Source organism: Bubalus kerabau, chromosome 7 (assembly GCF_029407905.1).
Source record: "Bubalus kerabau isolate K-KA32 ecotype Philippines breed swamp buffalo chromosome 7, PCC_UOA_SB_1v2, whole genome shotgun sequence".
NCBI lineage: Eukaryota > Metazoa > Chordata > Mammalia > Artiodactyla > Bovidae > Bubalus > Bubalus kerabau.
Window position 1 is genome coordinate 23,605,401 of NC_073630.1, and position 23,738 is coordinate 23,629,138.

General features: G+C 36.6%; 1 protein-coding gene and 1 non-coding gene across 2 annotated transcripts in view; both read left to right on the forward strand.

Annotated features, from left to right (window-relative positions):
- LOC129657390 (B-cell scaffold protein with ankyrin repeats-like) overlaps nt 1-21,980 on the forward strand; it is a 54,711-nt gene extending 32,731 nt beyond the window's left edge. Inside the window, exons 6-11 of the mRNA XM_055587564.1 lie at nt 8,742-8,920; nt 15,436-15,499; nt 19,010-19,039; nt 20,047-20,102; nt 21,323-21,387; nt 21,652-21,980. Of these exons, the coding sequence (XP_055443539.1) occupies nt 8,742-8,920; nt 15,436-15,499; nt 19,010-19,039; nt 20,047-20,102; nt 21,323-21,382 (389 nt within the window). The 3' untranslated portion in view covers nt 21,383-21,387; nt 21,652-21,980. The remainder of the gene's footprint in view (nt 1-8,741; nt 8,921-15,435; nt 15,500-19,009; nt 19,040-20,046; nt 20,103-21,322; nt 21,388-21,651) is intronic.
- Nucleotides 14,707-14,809, forward strand: LOC129658243 (U6 spliceosomal RNA). Its single transcript, XR_008717336.1, has one exon. It is a non-coding gene; the product is annotated as a U6 spliceosomal RNA (small nuclear RNA).
- Nucleotides 21,981-23,738: the final 1,758 nt, after the last annotated feature.

A 23,738-nucleotide genomic window follows, 5' to 3' on the forward strand; every position in this document is an offset into this window, starting at 1 on the left:
ATTGTATTACTATATCGTTTGCCACAAATGACTTTTGATATTCTCATTTGTCATCATGCTTTCCATATTGTTTTCTTATACTTGAGACACATTTCTCTAAACTCATAATTGTGTCAGAACTGGGAAAATAAAGATCTATCACTAGAATCATGCTATCAACAAAAACCTAAAAGAAAAAATATTGATAATGAAGACTATTCTGATGTGTTTAACAAGCAGGCACTAAATCTTCTCTGCTCAATAATTCTATCTGGCACCTGTAAGCTTTGGAGTTTGCAACTTGTAATATAATCTCTACCCACTAATTCTTCAACGCAGACTGAAAAATCGTTATTGGCTGGTCTTTTCATGGAGTGTGCATGCTCTTGGGAAAGATGTAGTCAGGGAATGCATCTTATATGAGCTCTCTAAGTTCCCAGTGCCATACCAGTTTGATGAATGTTAAATAATAGAATTTTCTGTGAGTAGGAGACCTAGGGAAATGCAGATGGTATTACCCGTATGTGGGAAAAAGAGAATACTGGTCCTTGAGGTATTTTCATCAGGTTGCTTTTGCCAATACTTGATATATTAAAAAGAAAAGGGGAAATTATCAAAATGTGGTTATGTGTACTCTACAGAAGAATAATGGCTTCAATTCTCTTTTTCAGTATAATGAACATTTCTATTTGTCATATTGTTTATGGAAGATTTGTTTTGGTTAAAGTCATACCTGGAAAAACTTGTGTAATAGCTGCGGTCTTATCTAAAATGGTGACGTGTCAACAGCCCACAGTGGCCTTTCAGAAATGCTTCTGAAGGAAAGGCATCAAAATGATGGAATTTTTAATAACAATAGAAACAAAGACTTAAAAAAAGCTAATAGTGACAAATGCTAATAGTAAAAAAAAAAATGATACTAATTCCAATTAATTTTAAGGTTGAACAAAGGAGATTGAAACAAATAAAATGAGTAGTTCACCTGCTGACCCCCAGTTATCACTCTTTGTTGTTGTTGTTCAGTCACGAAGTCGTGTCTCTTTGTGAGTCCACGTGCAGCCCATGGACTGCAGCATGTCAGGCTCACCTGTCCTTCACGATCTGAAATTTGCTCAAATTCATGTCCACTGAGTCAGTGATACTATCTAATCATCTCATCCTCTGTCACCCCCTTTCCCTTTTGCCTTCAATCTTTCCTGGTATTACAAGTGCTAGTTTTTGAAAGTTCTCCCCCACTCCAGCTCTGGTCTTTCCATACACATATGGAAAAAGTAGTTCTCTTAAGTAGAAAGCAGCCTGAGATCCTGCAATAAAGAAAGCTGTGTGATGGAAAGATGGGATGGGCAAGAACTACTGTTTGTTCAGGAAGTCAATTGCTTGTAGACCTATCAGAACATAGTGCCAAAGAATCACGCTCCCCCTGTACGTAACAAAGTTACCGTAGACAAAACCACTAAGCCCTGGAATTTTGAGTTGTGAATTGCACCTGCCAAAGTCCTATGTAGTCCTGAAGCAGAAAACAAAATTTGATCTGAACACAAGGAATGGAAACAAAGGATAAACAACGACCAAGTCTCTTGTTGAACAAGATTTTATAGATGTGTCCTTTTTTAAGAAGATTGAAGAAGAGGATATATAAATAATATAATAACTTCAAAACCCATGTCAAAGGAAAGAAAGAATTCATCATGAAAACTCAGGTTAATTATACTTTGATAAATGATTTATTTAATGAGTGAGGTTGTATCTTCCCAAGAACCATCAAGCTATCAGAAGAAAAATAATGTGAAATATTCATGCATGCCCCCCACACACAAAATGAGATCACCTCAACTAATGACTGGTAATTGTCTAAGTCTGAAACATTTTACAAATATTCTAATTTTTTAGAAGATTACTGAAAAGAAGTATGAGTTATTTTGAATTTCCATTTATTAAATTAAGCTAACTATTCAGCTTTCAGTATCACTGCTAGATTGTTGTTGTTGTTCAGCCACTAAGACGTGTCCGACTCGTTACAATCCCATGAACTGCAGCACACCAGGCTTTCCTGTCCTTCACTATGTCACAGAATTTGCTCAAACTCATGTCCATTGAGTCAGTGATGCCATCTACCCATCTCATCATCTGCCGCTCTCTTCTCCTCCTGTCCAGAATCAGGGTCTTTTCCAATGAGTTGGCTCTTCCCATCAGGTGGCCAAAGAATTTTAGCTTCATCATCAGTCCTTCCAGTGAATACTCAGGGTTGATTTCCTTTAGAATTGACTGGTTTGATCTCCTTGAAGTCCAAGGGACTCTAGAGTCTTCTCAAATACCACAATTAAAAAGCATCAATTCTTCAGCAGTCAGGTACTCAGCCTTCTTTGTGGTCCAACTGTCAATGGGAAAACCATAGCTTTGACTGTACAGATGAAAAAACAATCCCAAAATAATGGTGAAATATCTTAACTTAGATTTTCTGTTTTAAAAATAAAAGTCAGTTTTAAAACTTAAAGAATGGTGTAACAAGAATTTGACATAATGGACTACATGATTTATTGGGAAAAGATCACAACCTAAGAAGTTTATATTTAGCTTGCTAATTAGTTTGTTAGCTTGCTGATTAGATTTGTAGTTTGCTAATGAGATTGTTAGTTGTTTAGTTTGTTAATATAAGAAGAAAATAAATATATTTTTTGGATATCCAAGATTTTTTAAAAAGCAACAGCATCCCACTCCAGTACTCTTGCCTGGAAAATCCCATGGACGGAGGAGCCTGGTGGGCTGCAGTCCATGGGGTCGCTAAGAGTCCGACACGACTGAGTGACTTCACTTTCACTTTTCACTTTCCTGCATTGGAGAAGGCAATGGCAACCCACTCCAGTGTTCTTGTCTGGAGAATCCCAGGGACGGGGGAGCCTGGTGGGCTGCCGTCTATGGGGTCGCACAGAGTCGGACATGACTGAAGTGACTTAGCAGCAGTAGCAGCAGCATTTCTATGTCATCATCAAAGTATTCCCCAAAATATCTTCTAAGTAAAGGAATGACAGTAAAATTAAAAGCTCGAATAAAAGTTATAGTGTTAAAGAATTTGTGGTGAATAATGAATTCAATAAAACATGGAATTAAGTGTAAATAATTATTAACCTTTGCAACAACCCTAGAACAATATTAGACAAACTGAAGTTTATAGGGGTGGGGTAAGACAGAGCTGAGATTTGTACCTGTGCTTGCTTGGTTCTAAATGCCATGCTATGTATTTTCTTTTATAACAGATGTTGGTTCAAATTTGGATAAAAGACAAAATCAAACTACATCTTGCTTTAAAATATGTACTGCATAAATATACTAAAGAAAACAAAAGTTGAAAATTTATGGTCAGTAATGACTGTTTACAGAAACAGAAACAAAGGTATTATTTTCAATCTTTAGAAAAAATATAATTCAAGGCAAAAGTATTAGACAAAGAAAATGACTTCATTTATTTAAATTCTGAAATCCAAATAAAAGCATGTCATCCAAATAAAAGCATTCTTTCATGAGGCAAATATTAAAACATTATAATATTTAAATAAAATGTGGTAGAATAAAAGAACCTGACAAAACCCACAATAGTAGTGACATGTTAGAAATACTTTGAATCTTTGATAAAATAGTAAAAATGCAAAAAAAAATAGAATAGAAAAAATTAAGATAATGTCAGTTGGTGCTTAATGAAATATATGCTTTTCAGGATCCTTAATTGATAATATGCTATATGAGTTTTTTAAAATTCATTAAAAATATGACCTATTCAACCCACTTTCTGATCTCAATATGTTAAGCAGAGGCAACGTCATAGCCCTAAATCTTTAGTGAGTAACAATTAAAGGAAAGCAAAGGAAGCAGACACTAAAAAAACTGGAATAAAACCAATGAAATGAATCTAGTAAAAGTTGAAAATTAATAGAACTTGAGGAATTCACAGATACAAAATGTTGACTAAATCTAAAAGTTTATTTTTAAAAGGAGTAAATTAGCAAATTCTCTGGCAAATCTAGCCAAGAGAAAACACCAATAAGAAAACCAGTCATGAGAAAATGTCAGTATATAGAATCAGAGGAAATGTTTATTTTATTTTCTTGTATCTAAAAATATATGACTTTTCAAAGAGAAATGCTAATTAACAGAATTATGTCAGATGATAATGATGTGTCAGTATAGGTTATCAGTGGCAACAAATATCCCACTCTGATGGGTGATGTTGATAATGGCAGAGGCTACACATACGTGGGACTGGAGGTAGGTGTCGATCTCTGATCCTTCTACTCAATTTGACTGTGAACCTAAAATTACTCTAAATAATAGAGTATATTACTAGAACAAAGTCAACTCAATAAAAAAATTATGTAAAGTGATGAATGGAATTTTTTAAATACTACACAACTAATAGCTAAGGAATGTTTGTATAACTTTTAACTCAAAAGATTACCCAGGACAAGTTTTGTCACTGCGTTATTTCAAACTCAAGTGAAACAGAATTTTCATATTTTATGAATCATCCCATCATCACTGACTTGGTGGACATGAGTTTGCACAAACTCTATGAGATAGTGAAGGACAGGGAGCCTGGCCTGCTGCAATCCATGGGGTCACAAAGAGTTAGACACAACTTAGCAACTGAACGATAGCAACAATATTACTTTGCAGACATCATAAAAGAAAAAAAAATATTCACTATAAAACAAAAAGTTCCTGCTAAATAGGGCCAGGATACCATTTTCTCACATGTGTAGATTAAATAGACTAAATTGTTCCTAAAATAATTTATAAATTTAAGGAAATCCCAGTCATTTTGAAAGGACTTTTTTTCCTTTGCGGAGAGACACAACAGTTTGGAATAATGCATTTAAATTTATAAAGCTGATAAATAAATAAGAGCTGAAATGAGGTAACCATTTAGAAAAAAAAGAGATCTGGGCATCACCATTTCCCATGTGTGTTGTCTACTACTTATGCAATGCAAAGCTATAGTATCTAGTGTTACATTGGCATGAATCCCCTAACTGTGAAAGAATGGTTTAGATTAATTGCTAGAAGTTTTTGTTCTTTTTTTTTACTGACATATGTACAACATTGATATGGTTAACACTTTACCATATATACAATTTTGCATCCTGCTTTTGTACTTGTCCTTATATAATAAGCACACTCTTTGTTGCACGTGGTCTTTTAAAGTATTGATATTATTTTAATGACTACCTAATACTTATTAAGTAAATACTTCACATTTTAAATTCTTTGGCATTGACCAGTCAAGTTGTTTGCTTTCAATTTTTCAGGAAAAAATGTTCTTCTAGCCAGTCCCTTGGTAATAGAAAGAATTTTTATGAAAAGTTTAATTTGTTTTCTTACCTAATCTCTAGGTTTATATGTCCATCAGATGAATTCCTTGATGTTTATTTGACCAAAACTTGATCAGATGGAAAATCTTGTAAAGATAAATTGATCTGAAAGGAACAAAACTTTAGAAACTGTAGTTTGTCTTGAAGCTTTAACAGTAAGAGAATAGGAGTCTGTCTATATGTACAAATAGTCTGACAAATGCTTTTCAATGAAAATTATGTTACACTCATACTGTTACGTTATTATTTCATACTAACTCTTATGAAAATGAACTAATAATAAATATAAATTTGAGGAGGAAGGAAAAACCTTTACATCCCCATAAAACAATAAACTAAATGCAATAAAGCAATCTATCAAAAATTATAGGTTGCATGTTTTGGTTTGATTAGTTTGCCCTTAGGAAGAAAGGTGGTAAAATACCTAATCATTTTTCTTTGCAACTTCGTCATACCTAACAGTCATTTATCATGACAATTGTTTTTAATATTTTTAGTGTGAAAAAAAAAGAGGAAGAAGCAGATGTATGTAAAATTAGTCTAGTTGTACAGCTCACTTTCAGGACTCAATCTGTCTAGAATTTTGTCACTCCTAAATTGTGTTCTTTTGTTCTGTCTGCACAACCATGCAAAACTGAACCCTGCCTCCTCAAAAAAAAGTCATCTTGCTTATATTTTAGTAGCTAACATTTGAAATATGAAAGGATAATTGAAATGAATGTTAATAAAAGAATTCAATATTTTGGATTCAGTTAAACCCGCATGTATAGCGAAACTGAAGCTGGGACCATTTTCTGGGAAGACTTGGCTTGAGATAACTTCTATAAAAGCAGAAAATCCAGCTGCACGGGTTTTTGAGATAAAAATGGATTCACACTTAGGCAAAGGGATGACAGAAGCGAGGTGCTAGTTAAATGGCATAACTGTTAAATGACGAAGCTAAACCTCCGCACTCTGGCAGGAACGGCACATAGAATTCTACTGCAGAGGGCATCTCACGAATTGAATTGGAGCGTGGAGGCCTATAAAAAGCAAGTGGTATAAGAAGCAAGAGCTCAATTCTTATGTGTGCTTTTGGCTGCTAGCTGACTTTTGCTTCTCCAGTTCCCCTGAGATTGCAGGCTCCACCATCCCTGAAGGAAAAACTTTACAGTATGGAATCTGTTGGTACCTCGTTAGTCCTGGGGAAATAGGACTTCTGAAGACAGAAGATAACTCAAGAAAGCTCCTGTGGGAATCAGAATGATTGGCCATGGAGCAGTTTTAGGTGCTTGTGAATCTTTACAGAAAGGAACCCTCTCTGTGGCCCCCTTTCCAAGAGTCACTGCTGGGATCTCAAAACTGACAGAGACATGAGAGGCCATTCCAAGACTGCCTCACGGCTCAACTTCCCATCAAATACTTAAAACTGCTATCGAGTACTTGAACTTCTCATTTCTAGACTAACCCACCCTATCAATGAATCTTTAATACTATAGAATTTGAAATAATGCCCTCCCTGTTTCCCAAATATTCATCGATCTGGTCTGGATACAATCTAAATGATCTACTTCTTTATTTATTTTTTTTAATTTGCCACTCTCTTTTATGAAAGACCAAGGTATATTAGCAGGGGAGAGCTGTGTACACAGAGAGAGCACCAAGTTACAGGTTCCAGTCCTTAATCAGCAGCAGGAAGTTACTCTCACCAGCCCTAATAGTTTCAGCAGAATTACTGTTACTTCCTTAGAGTGATAATCTCAGAGAATATCTATTTTACTATAAATAGTTCATAATTTTTTTAATTTATTTTATTTGTAGTATAGTGATCTACTTCTTTCTTGAAAACGAGTTCCCAGTAATGAGCAGTTTGTCCAGGGACATACCCACCTTACACACCACCAACCTGCCTGCAGCTTGGTGGGACTACCTCTTCTCTCCTTCTAGACTCTGGGCATATTTGGATTTGATAGCACATAAGATGTGTGCTGCCGTGTCTTATGCAGTAAGTATGGACACAATAGAAATATGTAAATGAGAAAGTACAAAACTCAAATGAGTTCTGCAGCCAGGCAGGGAATACAAGGGTGATGTCATCCAAAGACTTAGAGGGAGTAACAGAGATGAGGAGAGGAGAGCATCCCTACAAGCATGCGCTTCACTTATGGCTTGAAGCACTATGTGGAATAAATAGAATGCTGACTTCACCTGTGGTCTGCAGTTTGCTCTCAGTGTGCCTCAGGCCGGTGTCCTATGTGGTATTTGTAGCCACATGTGAAACATCAGGCCACCTACTGTTCTCATTGTGCCAGACAACTAATACATTTGTTGTTGTTATTGTCGTTGGGTTCAGTCACTTAGCCTTGTCTGACTATTTACAACCTGTTGGACAGCTCCCCTGTCCTCCACTATTTCCTGGAGTTTGCTCATGTCCATCGAGTCAGTGATGCCATCCAACCATCTCATCCCCTGTCATCCCCTTCTCCTGCTCTCAATCTTTCCCAGCATCAGGAGCTTTTCCAATGAGTTGGCTCTTCAAAGTATTAGAACTTCAGCCTCAGCACCAATCCTTCCAATGAATATTCAGGTTTGATTTCCTTTAACTAGTAGATGGCATGCTTCAAAATAAACACTTTTGAAAAGGAAGCAGTTCACTACTACAAAACAACCAGAAATTATTTATTTAAAATCTTTCAGGAATAAATTTTCAAATGATCCTAAACCTCTTGCGACATTTGGATGTTGGTTGAGATCTCTTTTCTCAAAGCTGGAGAGATTATGTTTATTCCATAAGTATTTATTACTAATAATAATATTACCTTTTATTTAGCTTTCTATGTGGCAAGCCCAATGCTAAGTATTTTGTGCACATGTGTGCTGTGAGCTGTGCTGTGCTTAGTCACCCAGTCGTGTCCAGCTCTTTGCGACCCCATGGACTGTAGCCCACCAGGACCCTCTGCTCATGGAATTCTCCAGGCAAGAATACTGGAGTAGGTTGCCATTCCCTTCTCCAGGGGATCTTCCTGATCCAGGAATCAAACCAGGGTCTCCTGCACTGAGGGCAGACTCTTTACCAGCTGAGCTACCAGGGAAGCATAATTAAAAGTAATTCTCCCAAAGGAACATGAAATTGGCACTGCCCACAACCAGTGCAGTGCAAAACTTTTGTTGTTGCTCTTTCTCTCTTCATCCTTTTATGTTTTCAGTGATGAGACACGTTCTTTTCACCTGTAACTCTAGGTCTGAGGCATGACAATTTTTAGAAATGCATTAAAAAATTTGTTCTGATTTGTTCTGTAACTGCCTGTAGACTAGCTGGAACGAGAAACTCAAACTGCTTATTTTTTTAAAGTGTTTTTTTTTTCTTTCTAGTTGTCATTAAAACACTTCTCATGAAAACACCCTTCTCTCATATTGTAGACAGAGGTCGGATGGAGAGTCAGACCTTCTCCTCCATAAGGGACTCCCTCGCTGCAGGGCAGGAGGAACTCATCCTGCTGCAGGAGAAAGTCAAGAATGGGAAACTCTCTATGGACGAAGCCCTGGAGAAGTTTAAACACTGGCAGATGGGAAAGACTGGCCTGGAGATAATTCAGCAGGTAATACAGACCCCATTCTACTGTGGAACATTCCCTCCCGTGCAGAGTCCTAGCCTCTTTGTAAATATTTAGTCTTAACAAAAAATACAGGTAATTGTTCTTTCTTTCATTTTTAACTAACCACAAAAAGAGGCTTTAAATTACCGATTAAAAGTTTAGCAATATCCAGGTTTCATGTTTACAAACAACTGATGAACTCAGTGCTAAGACCAAGTGTATCATAGCTAATATCTAATCAACGTATAAGGCTGTCCTTAGTAGAGTGAATGTTTTATGAATCTCATTGCTGAAATTAAGGTGAAGCATCTTTATACTAACATGCTTAGAATTCTGAAGAATGTATTATTTAGACCAGACTTAAAGGGAACACGAAAATGATTACAATCATATCAGACAACAATCCTGAATAAATTTAATGTTTTATATTCCCCTTTACCTTTGGAAAAATAAATAGATATGTATCAGAATTTGCATATGTATAAATATATACATATATAAATATATATCATGATTTGCATATAGATCAGTCAAGATTTACAGGGAAATTATGCCAAGAGTATTAAATTTAGATAAGCCTGTCTTCTATAAAAATAATTTACATCCTGAAAGGGGACTGGAGTAGGTGGTTCCAAGAGGAGAATGAAAAAAATATATACTATACATGTAATATAATATACAGCCTGTGACAGTCCTCAGTGAGGGCATTCAAGACTGTATTCTATCTATCCAACAGGCCGTACCACTCAAAATATTTCACCACTTTTTATCTTCTCCTCATATAAAGCCCCAGTACCCAGCCAGTTCTCAGGCAGCCATTTCATTAGCTACGTTAGGCCCAAATATCAATAATTATTAATAGCCTAATATGCTACCTGGAGAAGGCAATGGCACCCCACTCCAGTACTCTTGCCTGAAAAATCCCATGGATGGAGGAGCCTAGTAGGCTGCAGTCCATGGGGTTGCTAAGAGTCAGACACAACTGAGCGACTTCACTTTCACTTTTCACTTTCATGCATTGGAGAAGGAAATGGCAACCCACTCCAGTGTTCTTGCCTGGAGAATCCCAGGGATGGGGGAGCCTGGTGGGCTGCCATCTATAGGGTCACACAGAGTCAGACACGACTGAAGTGACTTAGCAGCAATATGCTACCTTTTCCAAGGGATCATTTTTCCTTTAAAAGAGTGCTTAAGAAGACATTTTTTAAACAACAGAGAAATGAATCAGAATAGTGATTCAAGTGATATGGCATACAGACAGGAGATTGTTTAGGTAAGGGGACTTCCCCAATACATGCATGGTCACACACCTTGTTAGAAGTCACCCATCTTGCAGGATAGCTCTTGGTGCGGTTTGGTGGCTGGACCTGGTCAAGCTTTTGCAGTGTGAAGCAAGGGCAGTTGTTTTGCCAAACAAATGTTAAGAATGCTAATTGTGGAGTTCTATAATGATGGTCGTTCATGGTCAGAACTACAGCATTGCTTCCCAGTCCACACTGTTTGCCATTACCATCAAGCATCGCTCATCCTGAAGTGGGTAAAGTGTGCCCAAGCACCGAACTGCAGATCACTCTCCTGGCAATGCTAGAAAATAAGTTTATATAAGTTTGGTTGAGATAAGTCAATTGTACTTTATCCTCCTTAGACCTTTCTGTAATAAAGTTTGCAATTTAAAATGATCCAATCTAAATACCTTCTTGTTAGTGATTTCACTAGTTGCTTTATCAAACCCTCAGTTGTTTATATTTTATTTGTGTATTTATATTCAGTTGTTATTGTTGTTCAGTCACTCAGTTGTGTCCAATTCTTTGCGACCTCATGGACTGCAGCATGCCAGGCTTCCTTGTCCTTCACCATCTCCTAGAGCTTGCTCAAACTCATGTTCATTGAGTTGGTGATGCCATCCAACCATCTCATCCTCTGTCGTCCCCTTCTCCTCCTTCTTTCCCAGCATCAGGGTCTTTTCCAATGAGTCGACTCTTTACATCAGGTGGCCAAAGTATTGGAGCTTAAGCTTCAGCATCAGTCCTTCCAATTAATATTTAGGGTTGATTTCCTTTAGGATTGACTGGTTTGACTTCCTTGCAATCCAAGGGACTCTCAAGAGTCTTCTCCAATACCACAGTCCAAAAGCATCAATTCTTTGGTGCTCAGCCTCTTTTAAGGCCCAGCTCTCACATCCATATAAGACTACTAGAAAAATCATAGCTTTGACTATCTGGGCCTTTGTCTGCAAAGTAATGTTCTGCTTATTAATACACTATCTAGGTTTGTCACAGCTTTTCATCCAAGGATCAAGTGTTTTTTAATTTCATGGCAGCCATCACCATCCTCAGTGATTTTGGAGCCAAAGAAAATAAAGCTTTCACTGTTTCCATCGTTTCCCTATCTATATGCCATGAAGTGATGGGACCAGATGCCATGATCTTAGTTTTTTGAATGTTCAGTCTTAAACCAGCTTTTTCACTCCCCTCTTTCACCTTCATCAAGAGGCTTTTTAGTTCCTCTTCGCTTTCTGCCATAAGGGTGGTGTCATCTGCATATCTGAGGTTACTGATATTTCTCCTGGCAATCTTGATTCCAGCTTGGACTTCATCCAGCCTGGCATTTCATATGATGTACTCTGCATATAAGTTAAATAAACAGGGTGACAGTATACAGCCTTGATGTACTCCTTTCCCAATTTTGAACCAATCTGTTGTTTCATGTTTGATTTTAACTGTCGCTTCTTGACCTGCATACAGATTTCTCAGGATGTAGGGAAGGTGGTCTGGTATTCCCATTGCTTTAAGAATTGTCCACAGTTTTTTGTGATTCACACAGTTAAAGGCTTTAGCCTAGTCTGTAAAGCAGAAGTAGATGTTTTCCTGGAACTCTCTTAATTTTTCTATGATCCAGTGGATGTTGGCAATTTGATCTCTGGTTCCTCTGCCCTTTCTAAATCCAGCCTGTACATCTGGAAGTTCCTGGTTCATGTACTGTTGAAGCATAGCTTGGAGGATTTTGAGCATGACCTTACTAGCATGTGAAATGAGTGTAATTGTGCAGTAGTCTGAACATTCTTTGGCATTGCCTTTCTTTGGGATTGGAATGAACACTGACCTTTTCCAGTCCTGTGGCCTCTGCTGAGTTTTCCAGATTTGCTGGCATATTGAGTGTAGCACTTTAACAGTGTCATCTTTTAGGATTTTAAATAGCTCAGCTGGAATACTATCACCTCCACTAGCTTTGTTCATAGTGATGCTTTCTAAGGCCTATTTGACTTCACATTCCAGGATGTCTGGCTCTAGGTAAGTGATCACACCATCATGGTTATCTGAATCATTAAGATCTTTTTTTGTATATTTATTTTCAGTATAGTTTTAGAAAGAATTAACGGTGGTCTAAGGGGCTTTCCATGTGACTCAGTGGTAAAGAATCCTCCTGCCAATGCAAGAGAACTGGGTTCAATCCCTGGGTCAGAAGGATCCCCTGGAGAAGGAAATGGCAACCCACTCCTTGCCTGGGAAAGTATTCTTGCCTGGGAAATCCCATGGATAGAAGAGCGTAATGTGCTACAGTCCAGGGAGTTGCAAAGAGTTAGACATGACTTAGGGACTAAACACAACAATACTCAATTACTTCAAGACTGATGTGGCTTATCTAATACATAGGAACAATGGAATAATGAATACAGTAAGCACTTATGCAAAACAAAACCAAAAAGTAACCTGTAGATGAAAGAACAAACCCTAAAACTACTTTCCATAAAAGCCCAAAGTTTGTGACTCTGACTGAGTACGAGGATTTATTCTTTTCCCTTTCCTTCCCAACCTTCCTGATATAACTGACTTAGAACATTGTCTAAATGTAAAGTTTACAGTGGATTGATTTTACATACCACAAAATGATGACCACCATAGCATTAGCTAACGTCTCCATCATGTCACAAAATTAACATTTTTGTGTGACAAGAACATACAATATTAACTCTTTTAGCGACTTTCAAATTTCTATATATAATATATATGTAATACAGTACTGTTAAATAGTCATCTTGCTGTACATTGGATTCCCAGAACTTTTTCATCTTGTAACTGGAAGTTTCTACCCTTTGACCAACATCAGCATCTCTGAATTTCTTCCACTCCTCAGTCCCCAATAACCACCATTCAATTCTGCTTCTATGAATTGGCTTTTTTAAGAGTTCACATATAAGTATGATCACACAGTATTTGTCTTTGCCTATCTGACTTATTTCACTTGGCATAATGCGCTCAGAGTCTATCCATGTTGCCAAAAATGGTAGGATTTCCTTCTTTCTCATGGGTGAATAGTATTACATCATGTGTATATATATATATACAGACATATATATCACATGTTCTTTATCCACTCCTAGACACTTAGGTGGTTTCCATATCTTGGCTAATGCAACAAACGTGGAAGTGCAGCTGTTTCGTTGAGATCATGATTTCATTTCCTTTGGATAAATACCCAGAAATAGGAATGCTGAATCATGTGGTGGTACTATTTTTAATGTTTTGAGGAAGCTCCATAATGATTTCCATAATGGCTACACCGATTCACATTTCCACCAACTCTGCACAAGGCTTCTTTCTTCTCCATAACCTCATCTCTTACCTGTTGTCCTTTGATGATAATCATTCTAACAGTTCTGAGGTAAAATCCTATTGTGGGTTTGATTTGCATTTCCCTGAAGATTAGTGATGTTGAGAATTTTTTCATTTATCTGTTGGCCATTTTTATGTCTTCTTTGAGAAATGTCTGTTCAGTTCTTCTGACCATTTTTTAATCAGATTATTTGGGACATTTTTGCCATTAAGTTCTGTGAGTTCTTTATCTATTTCAAATATCAACTCCTTATCATATATATGATTTGCAAATATTTTCCCTCAGTCCACAGGGTGACTTCATTTTGTGGTTGTCCCTTTTGTTATGCAAAAGCTTTTTAGTCTGATGCAGTCCCAGTTGTTTATTTTTGCTTTTGTTGCTTGTGCTTTTTCAGTCATATCCAAAGTATCATTGCCAATATGAATGTGAGAGAGATTTCTCCCTGTGTTTTTTCAATCAGCCCTTAACTTAAGGACCTGACCAAGAGTCGTGTCTGCTTAGTCACTCAGTCATGTCTGACTCTTTGCAACCCTATGGACTGTAGTCCACCAGGCTCCTCTGTCTGTGGAATTCTCCAGGCAAGAATACTGGAGTGGGTTGCCATTTCTTCCTCCAGGGGATCTTCCAGATCCAGGGATCGAACCCCTGTCTCCTGAATTGCAGGCAGATTCTTTGCCCACTGAGCCATTGGGGCCAAAAGTCAGAACATCAAAAAATGAATGTTCTCCCTATTTTCCAATACACACTGCCCATATACTTTTCAATCTTACTCTTGTAGTTTACAAAAAATATTAATTTTAATCCCGAAGATGAATCTATGAGGCGGCTGTGAAATTATATTCTTATTGACAGAGAGGTATTATCCCAGGAAAATAAGAAGGAAAATGGCACAAGCATAGAGTTAGTAGTAGAAGAGTTTCTAGAATAATGAAGACCCCAATAGAATCCCTGGAGTTGAAGGTGAGATGATTGAAAAAAACCTTGCCTTTAGCTCCCCTCTCTCCTGCTCACAATCACTGAGTCCTTAAAGAAGAATATTTGCTCCACTCATAGGAGAGGATCTTTAAGGCAATGAACACAACTCTATTTTAGGAAAAGTTGTTTCTAGGTTTGCAGGGCAGCCCTTAAGAAAAGTGCTACTCTTAAATTCTCTTCTAAAAGTACATTTATTGGTGCTCCCTTTGGCGGGACATACACTAAAATTAGAACAATACAGAGAAGATTAGTATGGCCCCTGTGCAAGATGACATGCAAATTCATGAAGCATTCCATATTTTTTAAAAAATAAATAAAAGCAGATGTATTGAGCATTAGCTTGTTTTACCTTTGAGTGAAAAAGGTATAGATGTTCAGTATAGAACATTTGGAAAGCAAAGAAAGATCACAAATGAGTTAAAAATGAAAATCCAGTTATGTATCACTTGCTCCTGCGTCCCTGGTTCTTAGAAGGAACTGTTAGGAAAGCATGTACCCTGCAGAGGCTGGAGATGGGCTCAGGCAGCAGCTAACCATTGTTATGCTGGCCTCCTGCTTTGAGGCACCGATAGCCAGTGTAGATGCCCCAGGTGTTCGTTTGGCAAAGAAGCTCCCAGAAGAATTGGGCTCTGGGTTCCCACCCTGACTGTACAACCTCTGTGTGATTTAGGAAAGTTACTTAATCTTCTGTAACTCAGCTTCCATATTGGTAAAAGGAGATGATGATATTTTTCATCCACCTCGTGAAGTTGTGAGGATTAAGTAAAACAATGCTGTGACGTAGCAAGAATGGTGGCTGGAACACTGCAAGCACCACGTTGGCACTAAGTTGTAGTGGTCTTACTGGCCATAGAAGTTAAAGTTTCCATCTCAATTCATGACAAATTCGTGAACCTTGACTTCTCCTTCCTGGTTGTCTCCTCATTAAGGAAAAACTACGCCAACTACGAGATTGCATTGTTGGGAAAAGGCCAGAAGAAGAAAATGTCTACAGTAAGTAAAATTTGTCTGCTCTTCAAAAATAATAATGAAGTGGAAACAACAAGAATGGTGAAATAAAACAGGCCTGAGTTCAAATTTATATCCAGTCACTTCCCAGCTGCTTAAATTGGAGAGTGTCTTACTCCTTGGTACTCAGGGTCCTTGTCTGCAAAACAAGAATAATCAGACATATACCTGGAAGTGGTTGTACAAGTTAACACATAAAATACTTTTCACCTTATCTGGCCCATAATGTAAATGCTAGTTACTTCCTTTCCTTTGATTTCCATATAAGTTGCAAATAAGATAATTCTGCTTTAGTTTTGTGTGTGTGTGTATAAGTCTCAATACAGGGTATTAAATTGTTAAAGAGTCACACTTTTTTTTAATAAGGTAGAATATTCTCAATATAGTCAATTCTCACAGTTGTCCACATGTGGATCATTTTAAATTATAAATCTCACGTTGCCTTCCCCTGAAGCTAGCATGCTTCTTCTCAACACAGATTCCCCTTGCTAATAATTAGCAGTTGCTCCCAGGGGGAAAAAACACTCATTTTAATGTTAACACAAACCAGACATTATTAAGATGGTAAATCTTCTCCAAAGATAAACAACGCATTCCAAAATTGAAAATAAATTATGTTGTCATTCTCTGACCACCCTATCCCCAAGTCCCTACCCCTGCACAGATAATTAAAAACTGACAACTACCAGTAAGGTTTGAAAGCCTCTCTTCAATTCTCAATAATACTGCATAACTTTTAGATAGTACTTCATGCTGAAATGCACTATGCTAAAATTCATTTTATTTTTATATTATTGGATTGTTATCCATTTCTTCATAGAGAATTCTTTAAGCTCTCTTAGAAATGTTTTCTAAAACATAAATATGCTTTCTAAAATATTTAAGGTCTTAAACACAAAACTAATTTACAAACAACTGAGTTCTACAAACCTACATTCTAATGTGGAATAAGAGTAAAAATTTTTTAATGTATAAAATTATAAAATATATAAATAATTTCACTAAGGAACATTATATAGTAGCAGTAGCTAATGTTTATTGTCTTATCTACTATGCACAAAATCATCCCATTAAAAACCCTTTGAGATAGGCATTAGTCCCAATTTATAATAAGGAAACTGAGAATCTGAGAAACTAAGAAGCCTCTAAACACACAGATTAGAGATAATAGTCTATGTCTATCGGAATCCAAAGTTAACACTCTTAATCGTTGGTGTCTTAATTAGGAATCAAAATTAGTTCTTCTTTCAGCTAAAATGGAATAAGCAGTACCAGACAAACCCTCCCACTGTAAGGATACAAATAATAGGCAAAAAAATATGAAGCAACTGATTTCAGGGAGTAAATGATAGGCAGACTAAGACTGTAATCCCAGAGAAAAACAAAATATATGCGATGTCTCTCACCATTACCCACAAGATGGTTTTCTGACTACAGTCTGTGCAAAGCAGTCAAACTGAGGTGGCAAAGATAAGAGTTCAGGGCAGCCAGAGCTGCTGGAATGTGTGTGATGAGTCGCTGAAGAAGAGGTAGCCACCAAGAGAGGTAGCCTCAGAGGGAGGGAGGGACTCCACAAGTCTGGCTGAGAGATGAGCTGGACATGTGCAGACAAGACCAGTCAAAGCATGTAAGATAGCAGCTTTTAGTGCTGTGAAGGCAGAACAGAGACATTGAAGGTTGGGCAAAGCCAGGGAAAAGCCAAACTGGGGATGTTTCTTTGAGTTCTGCCCTGCCAGAGAGGAAAGGTCTCTTAACACTTTGTTAAAATGCCTGGCGTCCTGCTGTGACACCCAAGAGATGTAAAGAGTAAGGACCATGACTTAGAGTAAGACCTACTCTAGACTTGCCCCAGCAAAGCCTAGAACCAAACCCCTACAAGAGCCTGGTGGAAAATGGAATTTGTAGGCTTAGTCCTGCTGTTGTTAGCAAGAATACTGGAGTGAGTTGCCATTTCCTTCCCTAGGGGATCTTCCCAACCCAGGAATCGAATCCACATCTCCTGCATTGCAGGCAGATTTTTTTTACTGCTGAGTCATCAGGGAAGTTCTACTAAGAGTCTTAGCAAACATCTTGAGCTTTGTATAGGTTGACACTGAAAAAAAGCAGGAAACCAAGCCTACCACAGGTTCATGACAGTAATCAAACTGCCTGGTAAAACAAGAACCTATATTCATCAAAGGAATATAGAATATGAATATGAATATAGAATCCAGAATATGCTACAGATTATCTTTAAAATCCAGTATTCAGGGTTTTTTTTTTTTTAATGAGGTACAAATAAAAAGAAAATGTGATTCTCAGAAAAGAAAAAAGAAAGCATCAATAAAAACTGAACCTGAGATAGTCCTATTGTTGACCTTAACAAAATTAATGAAAAATATGGTTTTAAAGAGTGAATAAATATGAAATTTAAACAGGATAATTGAAACTATATAGAAGAACCAGATGGAAATTTATAGAAATTAAAATTACAATAAAAGAAATGAAAAATTTATCAGAAGAACTTATCAGCAGATTGAATATAGCAAAAGTTAGAGTTAATCAACTTAAAGACAGATCAATAGAAATTATCCAATATGATGAAAAAGGAGATAAAAAAACTTAGAAATGAATGGAGCCTCAGAGACACGCAGGACATAACACAGTCCAGCATGCACGTAATCAGGGGCCCAGAGGAAAAACTAGTGAGTTTGGGCAAAACATTTTAAAATAAATAATGGTCAGATATTTTCCAAATTGAATGTAAATTACCTCCATACTGTTCCAAGAACTTAAAAAAAAACTCCAGTTAGCCTGTTAAGCCAAACTATATTTGAGCACTTGTAGTCAAGCTACTTCAAGTCAAGGTAAATTCTTGATAGCAGCCAGAGAAAAAGACATATATCAAGAGAAAAGCATAAATGTATTCCATATTCACTAATTTCTTGTCAGAAACGTGGAGGACTAAAGACGGTGCAATAATATCTTTGAAAGTGCTAAAATAAAAACAAATGACCACTTAGAATTGTATATCCAGGAAGAATAACCTTAAAAAATTTGTTGAAATTGAGACATTTTCAGATAATTGAAATCAGAGAATTCATAGACAGGAAAATTGCAATGTAAGAAATGCTAAAGAATGCCATACAAGGTGTATGAACTGTACTGTATGTAATTATTTCTGAATAAGGTTATTTTTTAAAAATACTTGAATAGCTCAGGCTAAAAGAATATCAAGGCTGAGTAGGAAGCTATTATTAAGCATCAAATATATCTAAAATCGTGATAATGTGGGACAAACATCAGAAGGAAAAAAAGACATAGTTTCACACTTAGTGATAAAAGTAATAAAAGACATAGTTCCACACTTAGTGGCCCGAGGTATTTTTTTAAATCTGACTGTGAAACTTCATAGTCATCTCAAGACAAGAAGTAGTCAAATGATAAGAAGATATGACCCTAAAATAAATATGGAGCAAAACTCAGTAGAATGTGCTTTTTCTTTTTGTCTTGTAGATAAGCTCACCATTGTGCACCATCCAAATGGTAAGTGGTGTTTATTGAAGAATTTAGAACTAAAACAAAGCCCAGAACAAACCAACTTTTATATTAATGTAAACCTAATGTGATTAGGCTGGTCAGTATAAAAATTCACAGAGATTTTATATTTATATGTAAAACAATTTGATATCCAAAATAAATGTGAGTTGATTCTAGAATAGCAATGCTAGAGGCATTGTGATATGGTAAAAGAAGCATGCACTTTGAACTCTGACTTGGCTCTTCAAACTTAACTAGCTGTGACCTTTGACAAGTCACTTAAACTCTTTACTCCTCAGTTCCCTCATACGTAAAATATAGATAAGAATTCTATCATGGGGAATTGCTATAATGACTGATGATGATTGATGTAAATGGCGCTAACTTGGTAAGTGGGAAACGTTGATAGAGCAAATGAACTTCAAATAAAACTTAACAGTTGGAAGGGTTCACGTTAGTGGAATGAGAGAGAAATGTGTGCAGAAAGTGGGGAGGGCAGAGAGGAGCTGCAGGCCAGCTGGGGGGTTGTCTAAAGAGCTGTGAGCTCTGCCTCCAGCCTGAAGCACGGCACTGACTGTGGGAATTGCAGAATCAGGAGAACAGAAGTGTGTGGCTGGACGGAAAGTCAGAAACTCATGATAGAAGCAGGAAGTGGCATGGGCCACGGTGCAGTGGTAGGAGCAAACTTATAAAAAAGTGTGCTTTGCAGTTACCTGATAAGTGGGCAAGAGAAGAAGGCAAAAATCAAGTGGAGGTTGTTATTCATGGTGTTAGATAGTTTCTGAGCTCATGAACTCCTCAGTATGTGGGTATGATAAATTAATGCATACATATTAATACAAATTAATACATAATTGCCAAGGATGCCTTTTCAACATGCACATTTTATCTCTTTAGTGTTTTTTATCTTTACCCATCTCCTACTCTTTGCATGTATATTTTTTAAATACTGAATAAAGGAATTATTAATTTGTGAATGAGTAAAGAATTAGTAACAGAGTTTGTATTTCTAGGTAACGAAAGTGCTCACAGTGAAAGTATGTTACATAACATACCCTTTGGCAGTAAGGTGGGTTGTGTTTATCTTCATTTTTATAAAATACAAACAAAGAACTTATTTGTTGAGAAAGAACATGAAAGCCTTCCATTCTGACTATGCTTTGAAACATTCCAACAGATATGAACTAAATAGGTTACATAAGCATTTGTGTGCAAAATACACGAGCAGTAATTTTAAAAACATAACTCTTTGGAAAAAAGCAAAGAAAGAACTTAAAGAGAAAGGCACTGAAGCTAACATGTGCACAAACATATACAGACCAAATAAATTGTAGAGGAGTTATAAACACATCTTCTTTAGCAAAAGGAATATGATGAGTCCATTTGAACCACAGTTTATATAATCCTTGAAATCTAGTTTTAGGAAAAAATATAATGTGAAAATATTGTTCATATAAATATGTGTTGCTTCACATTGTAGTGTTAACTGAAAGTAAATTGCTGATGAGAAGCTAAAAATAACCATAAAGAAAGAGGATGCAAATGGAAAAGCCAAGACCAGTTCAAGACAATATCCTTGATGTCCTGACCACACACTTTTCTTCATAAAAAATTGTACTATTCCAACTGTCTACATATGTGATGTAGGAAATTTGCACTATTACCCAAGAACGTGTGGCAGCTGGATTTCTTGCTAAAATCCTGAATTAGGGCCCATAACAAACTAGTTTTTGTTTACCAAATTTTGATAACCCTTAAGTTCTCCCATCCTTCAATGCATCATAACATAAAAGTTATGTTATGTTAAATACATAAACATAAAAGTCATTCACTCTTAAGAACTGCTTGAAGTATTTGCATTTCTGGACCATTCTGTGGCCCACCGGTGAGCTGTAGACCTAACGGGTCTGTAGCGCATAGACTCATGAGACCCATTTGACTGTCGCAGAATTGTGAGGTACCATCTAGCTTTAGGAAAATGTCTTTGTCAAGCAAGGTTCCTTCTACACGATCTGAAGGACTATTTTAAGAGCAAGCTTTTAGGTAAGAGGAAAATAATATACATTCCCAACACTTATTCTCCCTCAAAAAGGAAATAAAATTTGAACTCAAGGGCATTGACATGGTTGAACTTGACAGTGATTCTTTCCTTTTAAGATGGGGGCTGTCTTGCCAGTTGCCTCTACAAAGCTGTTCTCCTGTGACTGCAAAAGGCAGCTATGACTTTGTCTTGTTTCTTTGTTCAGCCTTAAAATGGAGAAATGCTAACTCTGTGTATTTTTTCCTTAGCTTCCTGCTCGACCCCAGGTGGAAAAAGATTTTGGTTTCTGTTGCAGGAAAGATCACTAAAGATGGTAAAATATCAGCTATATATCAACCATATTTTTTAGAAAACCTAAAGCAGGCTTAATAGGAACTTGAAAGATCATTTGTCTAACAAATGGAATACCTTAAATATTTCATTGTCTTCTCCTGAAAGGATAAACATATGTATTTTTCAAGCTAAAGGTGATTGTTCCTTAGAAAGATTTATGTGTAGGGGTGATTTTATGCTAGCTAATCAATTTCAGTTGATGATCCATTATTCACTAATACATTTCCTGCGATCTTATTTTCAGGTTATTATAATGAAACTCAAGAATCTGCAGACACTTTCTGGTTAAGCAAGCTTGCATTTGGATTGCCTGCTGTCTTAGGACAAATCTATGCTATGAAAACAGAAGCAAGTTTTGAATTTCAGAATGTTATTGCCACAATTTATTGGCATTGTGCCTGCTTCAAATGAGTATATCAAGATTAAGTTTGAATGCTATACAGCAGTTGCATTCTTTGAAAATTCTTGCATTTTACCAGGCACTTTGCCTGTGAAGCAGGTATTTCCCATTTTTAAAATTAAAAACAAGAGCACAGAAGTTAAATGCTCTGTAGCAAAGTTATTGGGCCTATTTAAGGGGCTAACCTTATAGTTTACTCCTCCTACACTGAGAATAAACATAAAAAAATACAAATTTGTTTTATACATATTGGCTTTTCCAATGTATAATCTATTTTCTGAATTTCTCATGTTCAAAACTCTAATTGTTATTATCAGATCATGCTTACAGCAACCTTCCATTTTTCAGAGCCTGTTTGCATATAACCTTGAGAATACTATTTTTTTAACTTTCTATATCTCAAATTAATATACATTTTCACAACCTATATTGTCTATTAAAAGGCCTACAATTTCATCAACCAAATTCTTAGAAGCAATTTATGAGCTTAAAATAGAATGCAGTTTTACCATTCTATGATTTCTGCCCACGGTTGCTACAAATAAAATGAATGTTTAAAGCTGTTGTCTGACTTTTCAAAACAAATGTATGAAATTAACCTCTGAAGTCTTTTGCTTACTAATTTACAGAGAGAAGTCCACCAAGTTTTTTTTAATAATTTCACTGAGTAGGGTTCATAAACACACAAATTATTTTTTTCTAGCTTCTAAACAGTGAGTGATAGGAATATCCAATATTGTAAAATAATTAGCTTCCAATTAAAATAAATTAATTAATTTAAAAATACACTCATACTATATATACTTAATACATACAATAATGGAAAATTTAAATACATGTAACCACCATTCCTAATGTGATTTATAAGGGGAAAAAAATGAAATTCAATAAACAATTTAGGATTTAAAAAAATAGCAATAAAGTGATTCTGCAAAACACTACCCGTAAGTTTCTCATAACCATTAACACTCTCAAACTCAAGTTTTAAAAAATAATATAGTTGTTTGATCAGTCCCTAATAGAAGATGATTTTTGATTATGACATTTGGAAATTCGGTCCATGGTTTCACATTTAAGTTTTCAAGAAATGGAATGCTCCCATTTGGTGCCTCAGGTGGTAAAGAATCCGCCTGCAATGCAGGAGACCTGGGTTCTATCCATAGGTTGGGAAGATCCCCTGGAGAAGAGAACGGCTATCCACTCCAGTATTCTGGCCTGGAGAATTCCATGGACAGAGGAGCCTGGCAGGCTGCAGTCCATGTGTTCACAGTGAGCTGGACACAACTGAGTGACTTTCATTTTCATTTCTGTGGACTGTCCCACCCAAAGATTCAGGAAAAGCAATAGGAAAATTGACTACTTTTCTGTAATTTTCTAAATCTGTAAAATTTAAGTGTGTCTATTATCTCTATTGGGCTTCCCCGATAGCTCAGCAGGTGAAAAATCCTCCTGCAATGCTGGAGACACAGGCTCAATCCCTGGATTGGAGAGATCCCCTGGAGGAGGAAATGGCAACCCACTCCAGTATTCTTGCCTGGGAAATTCCATGGACAGAGGAGCCTGGTGGGCTACAGTCCATGGGATCACAAAAAGTTGGACACAACTGAGTTCTAACATGCTATGTAACTCTAAAGAGAGAATTTCCATACAGGCCTGTGACTACTGTGTACAGTTCTACTGTCAACTTTATTCTTATTGAAAATGTGAAATCCAGTAACAGGTAAAATGGCAGCTCTTCTAATTACAGACGGATTAGATCATTTCTTACCTGAGACTCTATTAAGGGTGGAAGTGGGAGTTAAAGCATGAATGTTATTCAGTCCTTTAACATAGAAAGAAATCTAAAGTCAGGACCTGTAAGTCTGCCTTCTGAACTGGGCTAATTTAGAATAAAACGATAGGAAAAATACCTTTAATCATCTCTTCCCTAG